The sequence below is a fragment of the Myotis nattereri genome, assembly GCF_964212035.1.
Source record: "Myotis nattereri genome assembly, chromosome: 2".
Taxonomy (NCBI): Eukaryota; Metazoa; Chordata; class Mammalia; order Chiroptera; family Vespertilionidae; genus Myotis; species Myotis nattereri.
In genome coordinates, this window is record NC_138076.1 from 126,864,598 (window position 1) to 126,881,801 (window position 17,204).

The window sequence follows — 17,204 nt, forward strand, 5'->3', positions numbered from 1 at the left end:
TATGATTATTGAGATGAAAAATATGCTGTATGGACTTAATGGCAGATTAGACAATGCAGAAGAAAAGATCAGTAAACTTGAAGACATGACAATAAAAACTACCCAAAATGAAACAAGAAGACAAAAGAGATTAAAAATAAACATAACATCAACAAGCTATGGAATAAATTTAAGTGACCTAATATTAGAATGTTTTATATATGGGGTGGGGCAAAAGTAGGTTTACAGTTGTGAGTACACAAAACACTGGGTTTATTATTGTATTATTATTTATTTTTTGTATTGTTTTCCATACAACTAGAAACCTATTTTTGCTTCACTCTGTATAGTAGGCATTTATTCAGTAAAATGTTTGGAAATTTGGATATTGATGAATAAATGAATGAATTAAGCTGAACATTATTCTTAGTGTTTTCTTTTAAATTTTCTCTTTATTGATTAACGTATTACATATGTGTCCTTATTCCCTACCTATTCTTAGTTTTTTTGGAAATTAATATAAAAGCAAACTGGGTTGTTTTTTTTAACAACCAATATTTATTTATTCAAGAAATAATAATTGAGTGGTTTCTATGTGGTAGGCAGTGGTGCAGGGTGTTGGGAATACCATGGTAAATGAAATATTCAGTTACTTTTTGAAAGATAAATTTTGTAAAGGAGTGTAACAGGGAGGAGCCTAAATTAGTTTTTTATAACCAACATAAAAATCAGCCTTTTCTGATTGAAAATAAGTCTGAAGAATTCTCTATGGCATACTAAATTATTACATCTTTATTTTGTTTGCTTTAGAAAATAAACTATCAGCCATTGTATATAACAGGATAACCTTAGCTGCTAACATAGTTATTTCTAATGATCACAATGATAATAATCAGTGATTGTCTTTACCTCATGTTAATAGAATTTTTGATATCTCTGAGAGTCTGAAATTGAGATTCTTAAATTATTATTTATATAGTGACTTCTCTAAAATTGGTTATATTGTAAAATTACTTTGAATTGCATTTTATTATAATGAGAGAGGTTTTGAAATTTGGCAAATCCTTGATTTTAATATTTGTTTTTTCATATTTAGAATTGTTTGTATTTCTCTGCATATTAGGTATTAACTCCACAAAACTTGGAATTGTTCAGAGCCCAAATACGACAAGAATTAGAAACTCCAATGAGAGAGCGTTTTAGGAGTCTGGATGAAGTAAGTAATTTATGCAGAAAGAACTATGCATATATCTTCATGTCACTATGAAAAGCTTTTGAAAAGCATCTTCTCTACACAGAAGCCCTGCAGTAGCTTCCTTTCTTGCTCAGTCCTTACAATAGCCTTTAAGGCTGCACAGGATCAGACCCCATTACTTCTCTCCATCCACACTGGCCTCCTTGATGTTTCTTTGGCATTCCAGAAATGGTGCCATTCAAGAGTCTTTGCTTTAGCAGTTCTTTTTTGCCTTGAACACTCTCCAGGTATCTTTTGGTCAACTTCTCGACATCACCTTCTCAATGAGGCCTACTTTGACCAACTCCTGCCCCCATTTAATATTGCAACTAGCCTTTTCCATCACTCCTTAGACCTTTGGATCCCCATTTACCCTGCTCTACATTTTTTTTTCCCTCGAGTACTTACTATCTTCTGATATGCTGTATAATACTCATTGTGCTTATTTTTTTATATTACCTTTTACCACTTCTTGCATGAGCGGAGTGTAATAGTGTTTTACCCACTATTACATTTCAAGTTCCTAGAACAGTTCCTAGCATACAATAGGTACTCAATATTTGTTGAATGAAAGAATGAATTTCATGCAACCTTAGAAAAGTAAAAAAATTTGATACAGTTTTCCTTCTGATTGAAACCAGTCTCTGTAAATGAAACCTTGGTGTAATATGACTAAATGTTTAATAAAGGGGACAGGAAAAGATGATCGATATTAAGTATATTAGATACTAAACTGGACATTTATTTAACAAATACACTGAGCAGTATACATACAAATAAGTATTGTCCCCTTCAAAATGGACCCCTTTAGGGAGCTATAGTCTAGTGATGTTGCCATTGCTTGAAACAGTTGTAGATCCTGGCAATCAGTGGTTGCCAAACTTTTGGACCTCATGGACCACCAGTTGGCAACCGCTGTTATAATGGTTAACTGGCTTGATAACGTCATTTTTTGAATATTCTCCTAATCAAAGCATTATGGTGAATAGGTTTCAATTTTGGATATAAACAAAATTACTTAGACTTAAGTAGGTGATCCAGTTAAGTAAAAGCATATTTCAAAGTACCAAAACAAAGTATGTCTCTAATAAAATCACAAAAAACCATATCCTTGGTTTGTAAATTGGCATAGACATTTTTAAACTGAAGATTTCAGGGAGCTGAGTATTTTAGGAGGCTTTCTTATTACTTAACTAGAGGCACAGTGCACGGATTTGTGCACCGGTGGGGTCCCTCAGCATGGCCTGCGGCGATTGGGCTGAAACTGGCAGTCCAACATTGCCTGCCGCTCTTGCCTGCCGATCCTGCTTATCTCAGCCTTGCTATGTTGGCTGCAGGCTTGTGCCCAGTCAGTCCGATCAGGTGCGCAAGAGGAGTGTCCATGGGAGAGGCTTGCACCGCCGCAGCTGCACTCGCCAGCCATCAGCCTGGCATCTGGCGCCTGTTAGTCAGCTGAGCGGTGCTCCCACTGTGGGAGCGCACTGACCACCAGGGGAAAGCTCCTGCATTGAGCGTCTGCCCCCTGGTGGTCACTGTGTGTCATAGCAACCGGTTGACCGGTCGTTCAGTCGCTTAGGCTTTTATATATATAGATATATAGATTTTTCTAGTATATGTTTAAATAATGTCTCGTCCATCTTTCTGTTCTGTTGTCTTAAGTTCTTACTGAGGTTCAGAATGCCAGCAACTTTCATAGTATCAGGAAGAGGAGCTGGACTATACCAGGGAATTGCATGTGTTCCTTGTTAGTAAGGAGAGTTGGTGCTTCATATATTCTTCGGGCAGATGTGTTGAATTTATATCATTGTAATATTTGATTGAACCTTAAGTTATTGTACTAAATAGCCAAATAATCTTTTATCTACTTTGAATTCATTATGTCTGACTTTTAGGAGGTATTTTATGTTTTATAAAATTAATTTTTAACCTAACTATATATTAAAAGGTATGTTACATTCTTAAATATTATTTTATTAAGTCCAGAGGTCAAAACTTTTTTTTTTTTTTTTTATAAATATATATTTCATTGATTTTTTACAGAGAGGAAGGGAGAGAGATAGAGAGTTAGAAACATCGATGAGAGAGAAACATCGATCAGCTGCCTCCTGCACTGGGGATGTGCCCGCAACCCAGGTACATGCCCCTGACCGGAATCGAACCTGGGACCTTTCAGTCCGCAGGCCGACACTCTATCCACTGAGCCAAACCGGTTTCGGCCAGAGGTCAAAACTTTTGACGTGCTATACATTTTTATTATGAGACTCAAGTGAGGAAATAAGGTTAATTGAATGATAATTGTCTTTATTAGTGCCTTCTCAGGAATGTACTAATTCTGTGTGTAGCATCCTAGTTATCAGAACTTTTCCAAGGTTTATTTATACTTCTCTTAAGCTTAGTTTTTACTTTTAGAATTACTCTGAATATAATGTAATTTAAAATTATATTTACAAAAGTAATTTTTGGAATGGATATAAATTTCATTCATAAATTTGTGATTAAACTGTAGTCTTCTTTTAATTTAGGAAGTTGAAAAGTATAGAGCTGAATATAATAAGCTTCGCTATGAAAATACATTTCTCAAGTCAGAGTTCGAACACCAGAAAGGAGAATTTGCACGTACTTTAGAAGAAGAAAAAATAAAATATGAATCAGAGGTAAGTGATTAATTATACTAGTTTAGTTGTTAGCTTTCTAGTAAACAAAATTTTATGATTATATATTTTTTGTAAATCTCAAGTTAGAGTTGATTGCATAATTAGTTTTATTAATTAATTTGTCATGATTTTCATCTGCTCTATAGCAATATTTTTCTTGTGAATGTTCTCTTTTTGGCTGTTAAATTTTTCTTTTCTTTGCATCGTTTATTTTGCCCCAGTCAGTGGTGATAGTCAGTCTCTTTCCTCCCATAGCCACAGAGGAAGGCTTCTCTGTCTGCAAATATAGTTTGTCTATGTGATTCCTTATTTAGCAATGTCCCCATCTTCTCTTTCTTGGAACCATACTACATCTATCAGAGCTCTGATGGTCAGTCAATGCACTTTTTTCCACTGATATAAACAAAGGGTTTATATCTTGACTTAGGTTGTGCCTGTCACCTTCAAGAAGTGTACTTTGTTCTTTGACAGCTGCAATGGCAGCATCCTTTCCCTGCTGCCTACAGCATGCACTCCTACTCTGTCTCTACTCATTTTGTAATTTGTCTCCTATTTCCAAAAACGGGGTTTGTGTTTCTCATTCTTTATGTTGCTTTTAGATTATTTTTCAGGGTGGAAAGAGAGAAATACCAATTTCTTATTTCAAATAAAAAGCCTAATACTAGTTGAATTTAAGAAAGTAGTTTGTTGTCTGTAGTTATGTGAAACATTTCATGTATAAACACATTTGCATTATACATTTATTGCATTGTCTTTATTTGGAATCAAGAGTTAAAATATACTCACTTTCCTTTACCAATAACTAATTTGATCAAACTGACTTACGTGAACAAACTATTATTTGATATGCAAGAAGCTGTATGAACTTTGGATCGAGTTCATCAATAACACAGTACCAGAAAACTCTAAATATTTATATTAGTCTTTTGCGTTTTAAAAATTCTTTATCGCTTTAAATGCTTTATTCACATATGATCTCACTTCTGTTATAATGTTCAGTATTTCCATTTTATTATATTTTAATTATTATTTTAAAATATATTTTTATTGATTTCAGAGAGGAAGGGAGAGGGAGAGAGATCGAAACATCAATGATGAGAGAGTAGGGGCCTTGCAGGAGGATTGGCTGTTTCCTGCATGCCCCCTACTGGGGATCGAGCCTGCATCCGGGCATGTGGCCCTTACTGGAATCAAACCCGGAACCCTTCAGTCTGCAGGCGGATGCTCTATCCACTGAGCAAAACCAGCTAGGGCCAGTGTCTCCATTTTAAAGGAGGACACTGAAGCACAAGATAAGTGACTTGCTCAGTCTCAAAGAAAGTCAGCAGCCAAGTTAACAGTAGAAATTAGGTAACCCAACACCTAGCCGTGAATTATAAATTTGAAATAAGTAATGATTTGAAGTTGCCACGCTAACTAGGAGTCATCCAACAGCTATAATATTGTTAAGAGATAAATAGATCTATACTATGTGTGATGATGGAAGGATTTGAATCTGTAATTATGACAGATTCAAAGGAACTGCAGAATAAGGAACAAATTAGAAGCCCAATATCAGTTTTGTGCTACAAAACTGTAGGTTCTGCAGTTCTATCTGGAATACTGCTTTAGACTCCAATGGTTCTTTTATCTAAAATATTCCAAGTTCTCTGACTTACACCCTTCTCAGGTTACTTTGAGCCACATCACAATAGGCAAAGTCTCCCAAATTAAAATCGAATTACCTCACATTACAGATTCTCTGTGATTGATTTTGGCAACCTTTCACAAGGGTTTTGTGAAATTTCATTAATTAAAATTAAACTGTGAATGCAGTTTAGAATATCTCAAAAACTAAGCTTTTTAACATGTAAAATTTTAAATGTTTTATTTAGTATGACATTGGGAACTGACTTAACTTCTATGTGCATCAATGTCCTCAACTTAAAATGGTGTTAGCAGTAGAACCTATCTCATGCTGTGAGGATTTAATAAATTAATATACGCAAAATGCTTAGACAAGTACCAAGCACATAGTAAGCATTCCACAGATGATAGCTATTATCATTTAAAATTACATGTACTCAAATTTCTTGAGTATATGACTCTCTTCTTTACTTTAGCATGCGAGAGTTTTCAGTGTCAGATTTGTACTTAGATAATCTAAATCTTTTGAGGGCATCTCTTATTACAGTGTCTGCATCCCCCACCCTCACTGACCCTCAGCATTCTTAGTGTTCTACTTTCAGGTGCTGTCTGCTCTGGCTTTATTTGTCACAGTTATTTTCTTTTACTACTCCCATGACCGAGGTAATTTTCAGCCCTGAAAAAGGCATATGTCTTTATTTCTGTTCTCTTGCTCAATATGAGTAGAATTCTTTTTAAACCACTGAGTGAAGGAAAAGAGATGGCAACTTCCAAAAGTAGATTAAAATATGAACTTTAAATCTGAGTAAATTAAATGTTACCTTCTTAGTGTAAGTAAATAACAAAATCTTTTTGTATTCCATCATTAATTTAGAAATATTCATTTCAAGTACATATAGGGAAAAGGGAAAAATTCAGAATAGCATTAATATAAAAAGGTAAACTAGATTTAAAAAAACTAAAATCTGGGAACTTGAAACTTCATGTGCAAAATGTTTACTGTAATGCCTGACACATAGTAAAGGCTCAAAAAAGTGGTATTATATTTGTACCTGACAGCATTAATCATAGTACTGATTATCATAATAAATACAGAAGATATTTTAAAAATGCACAATATTAATTTGAAGAGAACTATAAAACTCTGATGAATTAAATCAAAGAACGAAATAAATGGAGTGATATTTCATGTTCACGGATACGGAGACTCAGTAATGCCAAGATGTCTGTTCTTCTCAATTTAATTTATATATCCAGTTTAATCCCAATTAAAAACTCAGCAAGGCCCTGACCGGTTTGGCTCAGTGGATAGACCGTCAGCCTATGGACTGAAAGGTCCTGGGTTCGATTCCAGTCAAGGGCATGTACCTTGGTTGTGGGCACATCCCCAGTAGGGGGTGTGCAGGAAGCAGCTGATCGATGTTTCTCTCTCATCGATATTTCTAACTCTCTATCCCTTTCCCTTCCTCTCTGTAAAAAATCAATAGAATATATTAAAAAAAACAACAACCCAAAAACACCAAAACAATTCAGCAAGTATCTTGTGGATATTAACAAACTGATTCTAAAGTTTATGTAGAGAGGCAAAAGACGCAGGGTAGGCAGTACAATATTAGAGAAAAACTAAGTTGGAGGACTGACATTACCTGACTTTGGGACTTAACTATGAAGCTATGATAATCAAGACACTAGGCTCTTGGTGAAAAATAGACAAATAGGTCATTAGAACAAACCGAAGAGTCTAGAAATACACCTACACAAATATAGTGAACTGATCTTTGATGAAGGAAAACTGACCTTTGAAAATGGAGAAAAATAGTCTTTGCAACAAATGGTTCTGAACAATAGTACATGCTAAAAAATGGATCTGGACACAGACCCTTCACAAAAATTAACTCAAAATAGATATTAGGTCTAAATGTAAAATGTAAAATTATCAAACTCCTTTAAGATAACATAGGGAAAAACCTAGATGAGCTTGGGTTTGTTGTTGATCTTTTAGATACAACACCAAAGACATGATCCGTGAAAGAAATAATTGATGTTAGGTTTCATTGAAATTAAGAACTTGTGTTCTGTGAAAGACACTGTCAAGAGAATGAGAAGCCATAGACTGGGAGAAAATATTTGAAAAAGACATATTTGATAAAAGGACTATTATCCAAAGTATACAAAGAACTATGAAACTCAACAATAAGAAAACAAACAAACTGATTTAAAAATGGCAAAAAACTTTAAAAGACACTTCACCAAAGAAGATATACAGATGACAAATAAGCATAGATGCTCAACATCATGTGTGGTTAGGGAATTGCAATTTAAAACGAGATACATGACTGTTCGAATGGCCCAAATCCAAAACACTGACAATACCAAATGCTGGTGAGGATGTGAAACAACAGACTTTGGAAATGCAAATTGGTACGGCAACTTTAGAACACAGTTTGGCTGTTTCTTACAAAGCTAAACATAGCCTTACCATATAATCCAGCAGTTGTCCTCCTTGGTATTTACCCAAAAGAGTTTAACACTTATGTCTGCACAACAACCTATACACAGATGTTTCTGGCAGCTTTGTTCCTAATTGCCAAAAGTTGGAAGCAACCATGATGTCCTTCCCTAGGTGCGTAGTTCAATAAACTGTGTCATATCCATAGAATGGAAGATTATTCAGTGCCAAAAAGATGTGAACTATCAAACCATGAAAAGACGTGAGGAAACTTAAATGCAAATTACTGAGTGAAAGAATCAATTTGAAAAGACTGTATATTGCAGGATTTGAAATATATGACATTCAACTATATGACATTTAAAAGATCAGTGGTTGCCTGGCCAGCATGGCTCAGTGGTTGAGTATCGACCTATGAACCAGGAGATCTTGATTTGATTCCTGGTCAGGTCACATGCTCTGGTTGTGTGCTCGATCCCTAGTGGGGTTTGTTCAGGAGGCAGCCAATCAGTGATTCTCTCTCATCATGAATGTATCTATATCTCTCTCTCTTCCTTCCTCTCTGGAATCAATAAAAAAATAATTTAAAAAAAGATAAGGGAAGATGGAGGAATAAATAGATGAAGCACAGAAGATTTCAGGGTGGTAAATCTATTCAGAATGATACTATAATGTCAGGTACATGCCAATATATATAGACAAAATTCATAGCATATACACCACCAAGAGTGGACCCTATGTGAACTATGGATGACGTGTAGGTTCATCAGTTGTAACAAATGTACCACTCTGGTGTGAGATGTTGCTAGTGCAAGAGGCCAAGTATATGGGGGCAGGGACATATGGAACTCTCTGCACTTTCTGTTGAATTTTGCTGGGAACCTAAAACTAAATATAGACTTTTTAATGATGGCATGCAAAGAAGCATGAAAACGTATTTCATAATAAAGAAGATCAGTCAATAGGAACAGTCCTAAAAATCATTGAATTAGATAAAGTCATTAAACCATATAAATATACTCCATATGTTTGAAAAGTTAAGAGAAGCCTTGAACATGATGAGAGACATGGAAAAGATTTTTAAGAAAAGATTCTAGTGATGAAAAATACAGCCTAAATGGAAAATACACTAGAAGTGGATTAGACAAGCGGAAGAAAAGATAATAGCTAAATTTAAAATACATTAATAGAAACTATCCAAGATGAAATAGAGAAAAAGTATAGGAAAGAAATGATTATAGCACATGTCCAAGAATCGCAATGAACCACACGCATAGAAAACGTGAAGAAAACTACACCAAGGCAGCCCTGACTGGTTTGGCTCAGTGGATAGAACATTGGCTTGTGGACTGAAGGGTCCTGGGTTCGATTCCTGTGAAGGGCTTCTGCCTTGGTTGCGGGCACATCCCCAGTGGGGAGTGTGCAGGAGGCAGCTGAATCGATGTTTCTCTCTCATTGATGTTTCTACCTCTCTATCCCTCTCTTTCTCCCTTCCTCTCTGTAAAAAATCAATAAAATATATTTTAAAAAAAAACTACACCAAGGCACTAAGATTCAAATTACTTAAAACTAGTAATAAAGAGAAAATCTTAAATGCCAAACAGGAGACTTCTACTTCTGGGAAGATGAAGTAGATGAATTTTTCCCCTGTTTATCCTGGTAAGTATAACATAGACCACTGGACATTATTTATAAAACAGACATAAGAAGATGCTGAAAGATGTAGAGAAGGCATACCAGCTAAGGACCTTGGGACCTAAGAACTGACTGGTATGTTTTCTGGGTTTTTAATTTTATCTCACATATCACTGATTTGGTGCTGAAGAAACCAGCAATTTGGCCCAGATGATAAAAAGCCCCACACAGGCCTATTCTCTCTAGGTAAGTTTCTAGGAAAAGAACAACCTAGTAGCTTAGTTAATTTAGATAATAACAATTCTACTCCAGCCAAATACTGGAGTGAAACTGGACCTATGTCCATCCATACTAGTTAACGCCAGTGGAGCACCTAGACTTTCATTTTTCCTAGGCTGTAATGAGTAATCCTAACCCTCAGCCAAGATGATACAAAGAAGGCCAGGTAGGGAGCCATGACTTCATCCCCACTTGGCAATACCAAGGGCTCCCACTTACCTGCCATGGTGGAACTGGAGATGACATTGGGAGCCTAAGTTTCTTTTTTCACTGGTCAGGTGCCCTGACCTCTCCCTACTTGGATTATGTTAGAGAAGCTTAATGTAGAATCAGGACTGTCACCACTGCCCTGTAGTGTCAGTGGTGACTACACCTGCCACTATGGTATCAGTGGAGGCCACCTGGGAACAGTAACAAGTCATTCTTACCCCTGCCATCTAAGGAGGCATCAGTGGGTCAGTCCAATTAGGAGCTGGAATTCCCACTTCCACCCAGCATGTGTTCCATAGATGTAGAGCAGGGAATCTGGACTATTTCATCTAGTAGTAATGAGCAGCAACATCATTCTTCCCCTGCCAGAGTGATAACATAAAGAGACAGCTAAAAAAAAACAAACTTTAAATTAGAATCGGAATCTCCTAATAAAATATCCCAGAAGTCCAAAGTTTAATAAAACATCACTTCTTATACTGAGAACCTAGAAGATCTCAAACTTAATAAAATAAGACAGTCACTAGATGCTAACACTGACATAACAATTATCTGACAATTATTTTAACAGAGCCATAGTAAAAATGCCTCAATGTTCAATTAAAAGCACACTCAAAACAAATGAAAAAATAGTCTCACCAAATAAATACAGAAATATAAAGAATAACCAAATGGAACTTTTACTAGGTGTACCAGTTAATAATGCGGATTTTGTAATCAAAGAAAACATAATTTCAAGAGAAACATCAAAAGTGCTTTATTCAAAGTAATGTCCATCGCTAGCTACAAATTTCCCCCATCTTTCCGGTAATTTGTGGATACCGTCCCAATAGAACTTTTCTTGTTTTGAGGCAAACCATTCAGAGACCCAATTTTCCACTTCTTTGTACATTTTGAAGTGCTGTTCAGAAAGTGCGTGTGCCATCAATTGGGACAAGTGGTAATCTGAAGGAGCAAGGTCTGGTGAATACAGCAGGTGGGTTAATACTTCCCAGGCAAGATCTTTTACGTGTCTTTAACTGGTTTTGAAGTGTGTGATGGTGCGTTATCATGAAGCAAAATTACTTTGCCGTGTCTTCTGGCCCAGTCTGGTCATTTCACTATCAAAGTGTGGTTCAAATTAATTATTTGTTGTTGGTAGTGATCAGTATTAACGGTTTCACCTGGTTTTAGAAGCTCATAATACACCACACCTTCCTGATCCCACCAAACGCAGAGCATTGTTTTCTTTCCAAAGCTATTTGGCCTTGCAGTCGATGGTGATGATTGACCTGGATCAACCCATGATTTTGTGCATTTGGGATTCTCAAAATAAATCCAGTTTTCATTGCCAGTCACTATTTGATGCAAAAAAGACTTTCGTGCAGTTGAAACAACATTTTACTGACGACTTTTCGGTTTTCATTTGTCTTTCATTCAGTAGATGTGGCACCCATTATCCTTCCTTTAAAATCTTTCCCATTGCTTGTAAATGATCGGAAATTGTTTGCTGAGCAATGTTTAATCTTTCTGCAAGTTGTTTTTGAGTTTGACATGCATCTTCATCCAATAGTGCTTGTAATTGTTTGTCTTCAAACTTTTTCTGTTGACCTGGATGTTGTCTTTCACATTGAAATAATCATTTTTAAAGCATTTAAACCAGCGTTCACAAGTATCTTGAGATGGAGCATGTTCACCATAAGCTTTCCAAAGTATACGATAACTTTCAGCAGCACTTTTCTTCAAAATAGAGTAATGAATTAAAACTTCCCGCAGATGCTCTTTTTTTGGCACGAAGTTCGACATTTTTAAGCATAAAAATATCTATGATGTTAACACCTTCAGAATTTGACATATGAAGCTTTGAGGCTTGCTGTCAATACAACAAAATAGCATACATATCAAATCGCATATATATCAACATATGTGTAACTCCATCTATTGAAAAAAAATCTGCGTTATTAACCGGTACACCTAGTAGAACTGAATCATATGATGACCTAAAAACAAATAAAAATAATCTCAGTTGCTGAGCTCAACAGCAGAATGGAAGGGACAGAAGAAAGAATCAATGAATTGAAGATAGTGTATTAGAAAATACCCAATCTGAAATCTATAAAAAATAGATTGAAAAGGAAAGGCCCATCAGTAGATGAATGGATAAAAAAGCTGTGGTGCATTTGCACAATGGAATACTATGCAGCTATAAAAAAGAAGGATCTATTATCCTTTGAGACAGCATGGAGGGAACTGGAGATTTTTATTATAAACTAAATAAGCCTATCAGAGAAAGACAAATATAAGATCTCACTGAAAGTGTGGAATTTAATGAATAAAATAAAGTGATAAATAAAATAGGACCAGTGACATGGAAAGATAGACTGATGAATATCAGAGGGAAGGGGCAGGTGGGCGGACAGGAAGAAATTAACCAAAGAGCTTATATGCATACTAGAGGCCCAGTGCACAAAAATTCATGCACTCGGGTGTGGGGGGTAGGGGGCTCTCAGCCCAGCTTGCACGCTCTCACAATCCGGGACCCCTCAGGTAGGGTCCAGTCCCATTGCAGCATGGTTCTGGTTTCCTGGGCCTGCGGGCTGGGCGGAGGGACCCAGAGGCCAGTCTGATGGCAGCATGGCTCTGTTCCCACAGCTCCCGCCTGCTGCTGTGTCGTGGGTGGCTTGGGCCCACAGCTCCCTCCCACCGCCGGGCCAGGACCCAGGACTGACTCCCACTGCACCGGGCCAGGTCCCAGGTCTGACTCCCACCATGGGCAGCCAGGACCCTAACCTGGTGTTCAGTCTTTTGTCCTGACATTTAGGTCGTGATGGACCCTGGCTCTTTATATATTAGGATATGCATTGCCCATGGACACAAACAATAGGGTGGCGAAGGACTGGAGCTGGATGGGAACCAGGTGCTGGGGGGAGCAATGGGGGGAAAATGGGGACATCTGTAATATTCTCATCAATAAAGATTTGAAAAAAGAAAATCAGATTAAAAATAAAAAGTAGGGGTAGCCTCAGTTATCTGTGGGAATATAACAAAAGATCTAAAACTTTTGTCCTTGAAAGGAAAAAAGAAAGAGGGCAGTGCTAAAAATATAGTTGAAGAAATAAAGGCTGAAACCCACCCTCCACTTTGGTGTAGACACACCATATAGACTCAGAAAGGTAAGTGAATATCAAATGGGATTAAACCAAAAAAATCCACAGTCAGAGACATCAATTTATAAACATTATTAGAGGCCTGATGCATGAAATTTGTGCAAGAGTAGGCTTTCCTTCCCCTGGCTGCTGGCACTGGGTTCCCTCTGGCACCCGGGACCCAGGCTTCCCTACGCCACTGGCAGGCACCCAGGACCCAGGCTTCGCTTGCAGCCCCAACTTCATCTGGAAGGTTGTCTGGTCTAATTAGCACATTATGCTTTTATTATTATAGACAGGAAAAAAGTACTGAAAGCAGCAAGAGAAAAATGATACCTTAATTATAATTCTGAGACATTTCTCATTGGTAAGCATAGAGGCTAGAGCAGGGGTGGGCAAACTTTTTGACTCGAGGGCCACAGTGGGTTCTTAAACTGGACTGGAGGGCCGGAACAAAAGCATGGATGGAGTGTTTGTGTGAACTAATATAAATTCAAAGTAAACATCATTACATAAAAGGGTACGGTCTTTTTTTTATTTTTAGTTTTATTCATTTCAAACGGGCTGGATCCAGCCCACGGGCTGTAGTTTGCCCACGGCTGGGCTAGAGAGACATGTGACAACATTATCATGTTCTGAAAGAAAAGAAATGTCAATTAATAATTCTATATCCAGCAAAAATATCCTTCAGGAATTAAGGTTAAATTAAGACATTCTTATAAGGAAAACTAAGAGAATCTGTTGCCAGTAGACCTATCCAAAAGAATGTCAAAGGGAAATTCTCTAAACAGAAAGAAAACAATAAAAAAAGGGAACCCCACAACATCAAGAAGAATAAAAGAACACAGTAAGTAAAACTGGGTATGTACAATAGATTTTCTTTTCCTGAGTAAATTTTTAAAAATGCGTTTAATTTTAGAAATAAAAATTATAACACTGTCTGATATGGCTTGATATGTGTATTGAGGAAATAATTAAGACAATTATATTATGAATAAGGAATGAAAAAGGAATGTAAAAGGTGGTAAAGTTTCTCTATCACTTGAGCTGGTAAAATGAACCCAGTAGACCATGATAAGTTATATCCTATCTAATAATAGACAAACATGGTAATTAACCATACCTCCACTACGCTTCCCATTGGCTAATCAGGGTGATATGCAAATTAACTGCCATCCAAGATGGTGGCGGGCAGCCACACAGCTGAAGCGAACATGAGGCTTGGTTGCCCTGGCAATGGAGGAAGCCAAGGTTCCCTGCCTACCGCAGCCCAGCTCTGAGCTCCAGTTGCAACAATGTTGCAATTTTAGAAGCTAAACAAACCCCAGGAACCTGCTATCAGCAGGCCGGTCTCGAAGCTGGAGCCGCAACAAAGTTTCAATTACAGAAGGTAAATAAATCCCAGAATTAAAAAAAAAAGAAAAAAAGGAGAGACTGGGAGCTTCAGTTGCAGGCTTAGCCTGCCTGAAAACAGCCCTCAGCCCCTCATCCAGACTGGCCAGGCACCCAGTGGGGACCCCCACCCTGAAGGAGGTGTGGGCAGCCTGAAAACAGCCTTCAGCCCCTCAGCCAGGCCAGCCAGGCACCCCAGTGGGGTCCCCCACCATGAAGGGGGTGCAGGCAGCCTGAAAACAGCTCTCAGCCCCTTATCCAGGCTGGCCAGGCACCCCAGTGGAGACCCCCACCCTGAAGGGGTTGCAGGCAGCCTGAAAACAGCCATCAGCCCCTCATCCAGGCTGGCCAGGCACCCCAGTGGGGACGCCCACCCTGAAGGGGTTGCGGGCAGCCTGAAAACAGCCATCAGCCCCTCACTCAGGCTGGCCAGGCACCCAAGTGGGGCCCCACCCATGCACCAGGCCTCTATCCTCTATAGGAAAAGGGTAATATGCAAACTGACTCGAACAGCAGAAAGACTGGGAATGACTGGTCACTATGACACACACTGACCACTAGGGGCAAACGCTCAATGCAGGAGCTGCCCTCTGGTGGTCAGTGAGCTCCCACATGGAGGAGCTCTGCTCAGCCACAAGCCAGGCTGACGGCTGCCAGTATAGCGGTGGTGGTGGGAGCCTCTCCTGCCACCCCAGAAGCGCTAAGGATGTCCGACTGCAGCTTAGGTCTGCTCCCCCCTGGCAAGTTGACATCCCCCGAGGGCTGCTGGGCTGCCAGAGGAATGTCTGATTGCCAGCTTAGGCTTAATCCCCTGGGGAGCAGGCCTCAGCCAGCAGATGGTCATCCCCCGAGGGGTCTCAGACTGTGAGAGGGCACAAGCTGGGCTGAGGGACCCCCCCACCCAGTGCACAAATTTTTGTGCACCAGGCCTCTATTATAATAAAAGCATAATATGCAAATTGACCAAATGACCGAATAGCAGAACGACTGTCCGGATGACCTTCTGGATAACCATGCTATGACACGCACTGGCGCCAGGCCAGCCAAGGCAGGTGCGATGCGATTGGTTGGGAGACCCTGCTATCACCCCACGATCGCCCTACAAAGGGAAGCTCAGGCCACCTGGCTGCAGCCACAGAGGGAGGCCCAGGCCACCCAGCTGGTAGCACTATGGTGGGTGTGTGGCCTGGCCAGCAATTGCCCCACAGAGGGAGGCCCAGGCCAGCCAAGCGATCGCACCCCATGCCTGTCGCCCACAGAGGGAGACGACTGGTGATGGGGGATGGGGAGCAGCGCCACACAGATGGGAAGCAGTAGCAGCGGCTGGGGCGGGGCCAGCTGCCGGCAGCTGGGGGAAGGAAAGCCCTGATAGGCCGTGATCACCAGCCAGGCCTAGGGACCCTACCCAAGGGATTCTGGATTGCAACAGGGTGCAGGCCGGGCTGAGGGACATCCCTCCACACCCCCGTGCATGAGTTTTGTGCACCAAGCCTCTAGTGTATATATAATGTAATACCTACAGCAACAACTAAGAAAGCTATGCAGCCGAAACCAGTTTGGCTCAGTGGATAGAGCGTCGGCCTGCGGACTGAAGGGTCCCAGGTTCGATTCCGGTCAAGGGCATGTACCTGGGTTGCAGGCACTTCCCCAGTGGGGGATGTGCAGGAGGCAGCTGATCGATGTTTCTTTCTCATTGATGTTTCTAACTCTCTATCTCTCTCCCTTCTCTCTGTAAAAAATCAATAAAATATATATATATATATAAAAGTATACAAAAATACACTGCGTGGCCAGATTATTATGACCACCTGATGTTTGTAGGCAAATTAGCCATACACTGCATCGTATGGGATATGGAAGCCAAAGGCCTGTTCTAACACCTTTGCTGTCTGCAATTACCAAGATAAAACATCTCCAATTCGCACAGGAACACAAAGATTGGACAGTCGAGCACTGGACCAAAATGTAGTTGGATGAATCATGTTTCCAGTTGCATCATGCAGATGGCAGAGTGAGAATTTGGCAGAAACAGCATGAAAGCATGCACCCCACATACATGAGTACAACCCTTCAAGCTGGTGGGGGCAGTGTTAGGGTTTGGGGCATGTTTTCCTGGCATGATTTGGGCCCTTTAATTCATGTGGAACAGGATCTGAATAGCACAACATACCTAAGTATTGCTGATCAACTTCATCCTATCATATTGATGGCGTATCCCAATGGAGATGGCTTCTTCCAACAAGACAATGTGCCATTCCATGATGCTAATACTGTGCAGGAGTGGTTTTAAGAACATGAGGGAGACTTTACCTTGCTCATGTGCCCCCCACCCCCCATCACCAGATCTCAATCCAATTGAGCATTTGTAGGACGACGTTAAAAGAGCCATCAGGCAGCTGATTCCACAACCTTCAAATCTCACAGAACTGAACAGTGCTATTCATCAGGCATGGTGTCAGATTCCTCACATCACCTTTCAACATCTCGTGGAATCAAAGCCAGAAGAATCGCCGCAGTATTGAAGGCAAAAAGTGGCCCAATGAAGTACTGATGAGGTGGTCATAATACTCCGGCCACTCAGTGTATATCCAGAACATTATCTATACTAATAAAAGAAAAAC

The 17,204-nt window shown here is 39.4% G+C and overlaps 1 protein-coding gene across 5 annotated transcripts in view; it reads left to right on the plus strand.

The window, feature by feature from the left end:
• CEP83 (centrosomal protein 83) overlaps positions 1-17,204 on the plus strand; it is a 155,049-nt gene that overhangs the window by 54,264 nt on the left and 83,581 nt on the right. For all 5 annotated transcript variants that reach the window (XM_081083733.1, XM_081083730.1, XM_081083734.1 and 2 more), the window contains 2 exons: positions 1,103-1,195; positions 3,736-3,867. In XM_081083733.1, coding sequence (XP_080939859.1) covers positions 1,103-1,195; positions 3,736-3,867 — 225 coding nt within the window. The remainder of the gene's footprint in view (positions 1-1,102; positions 1,196-3,735; positions 3,868-17,204) is intronic.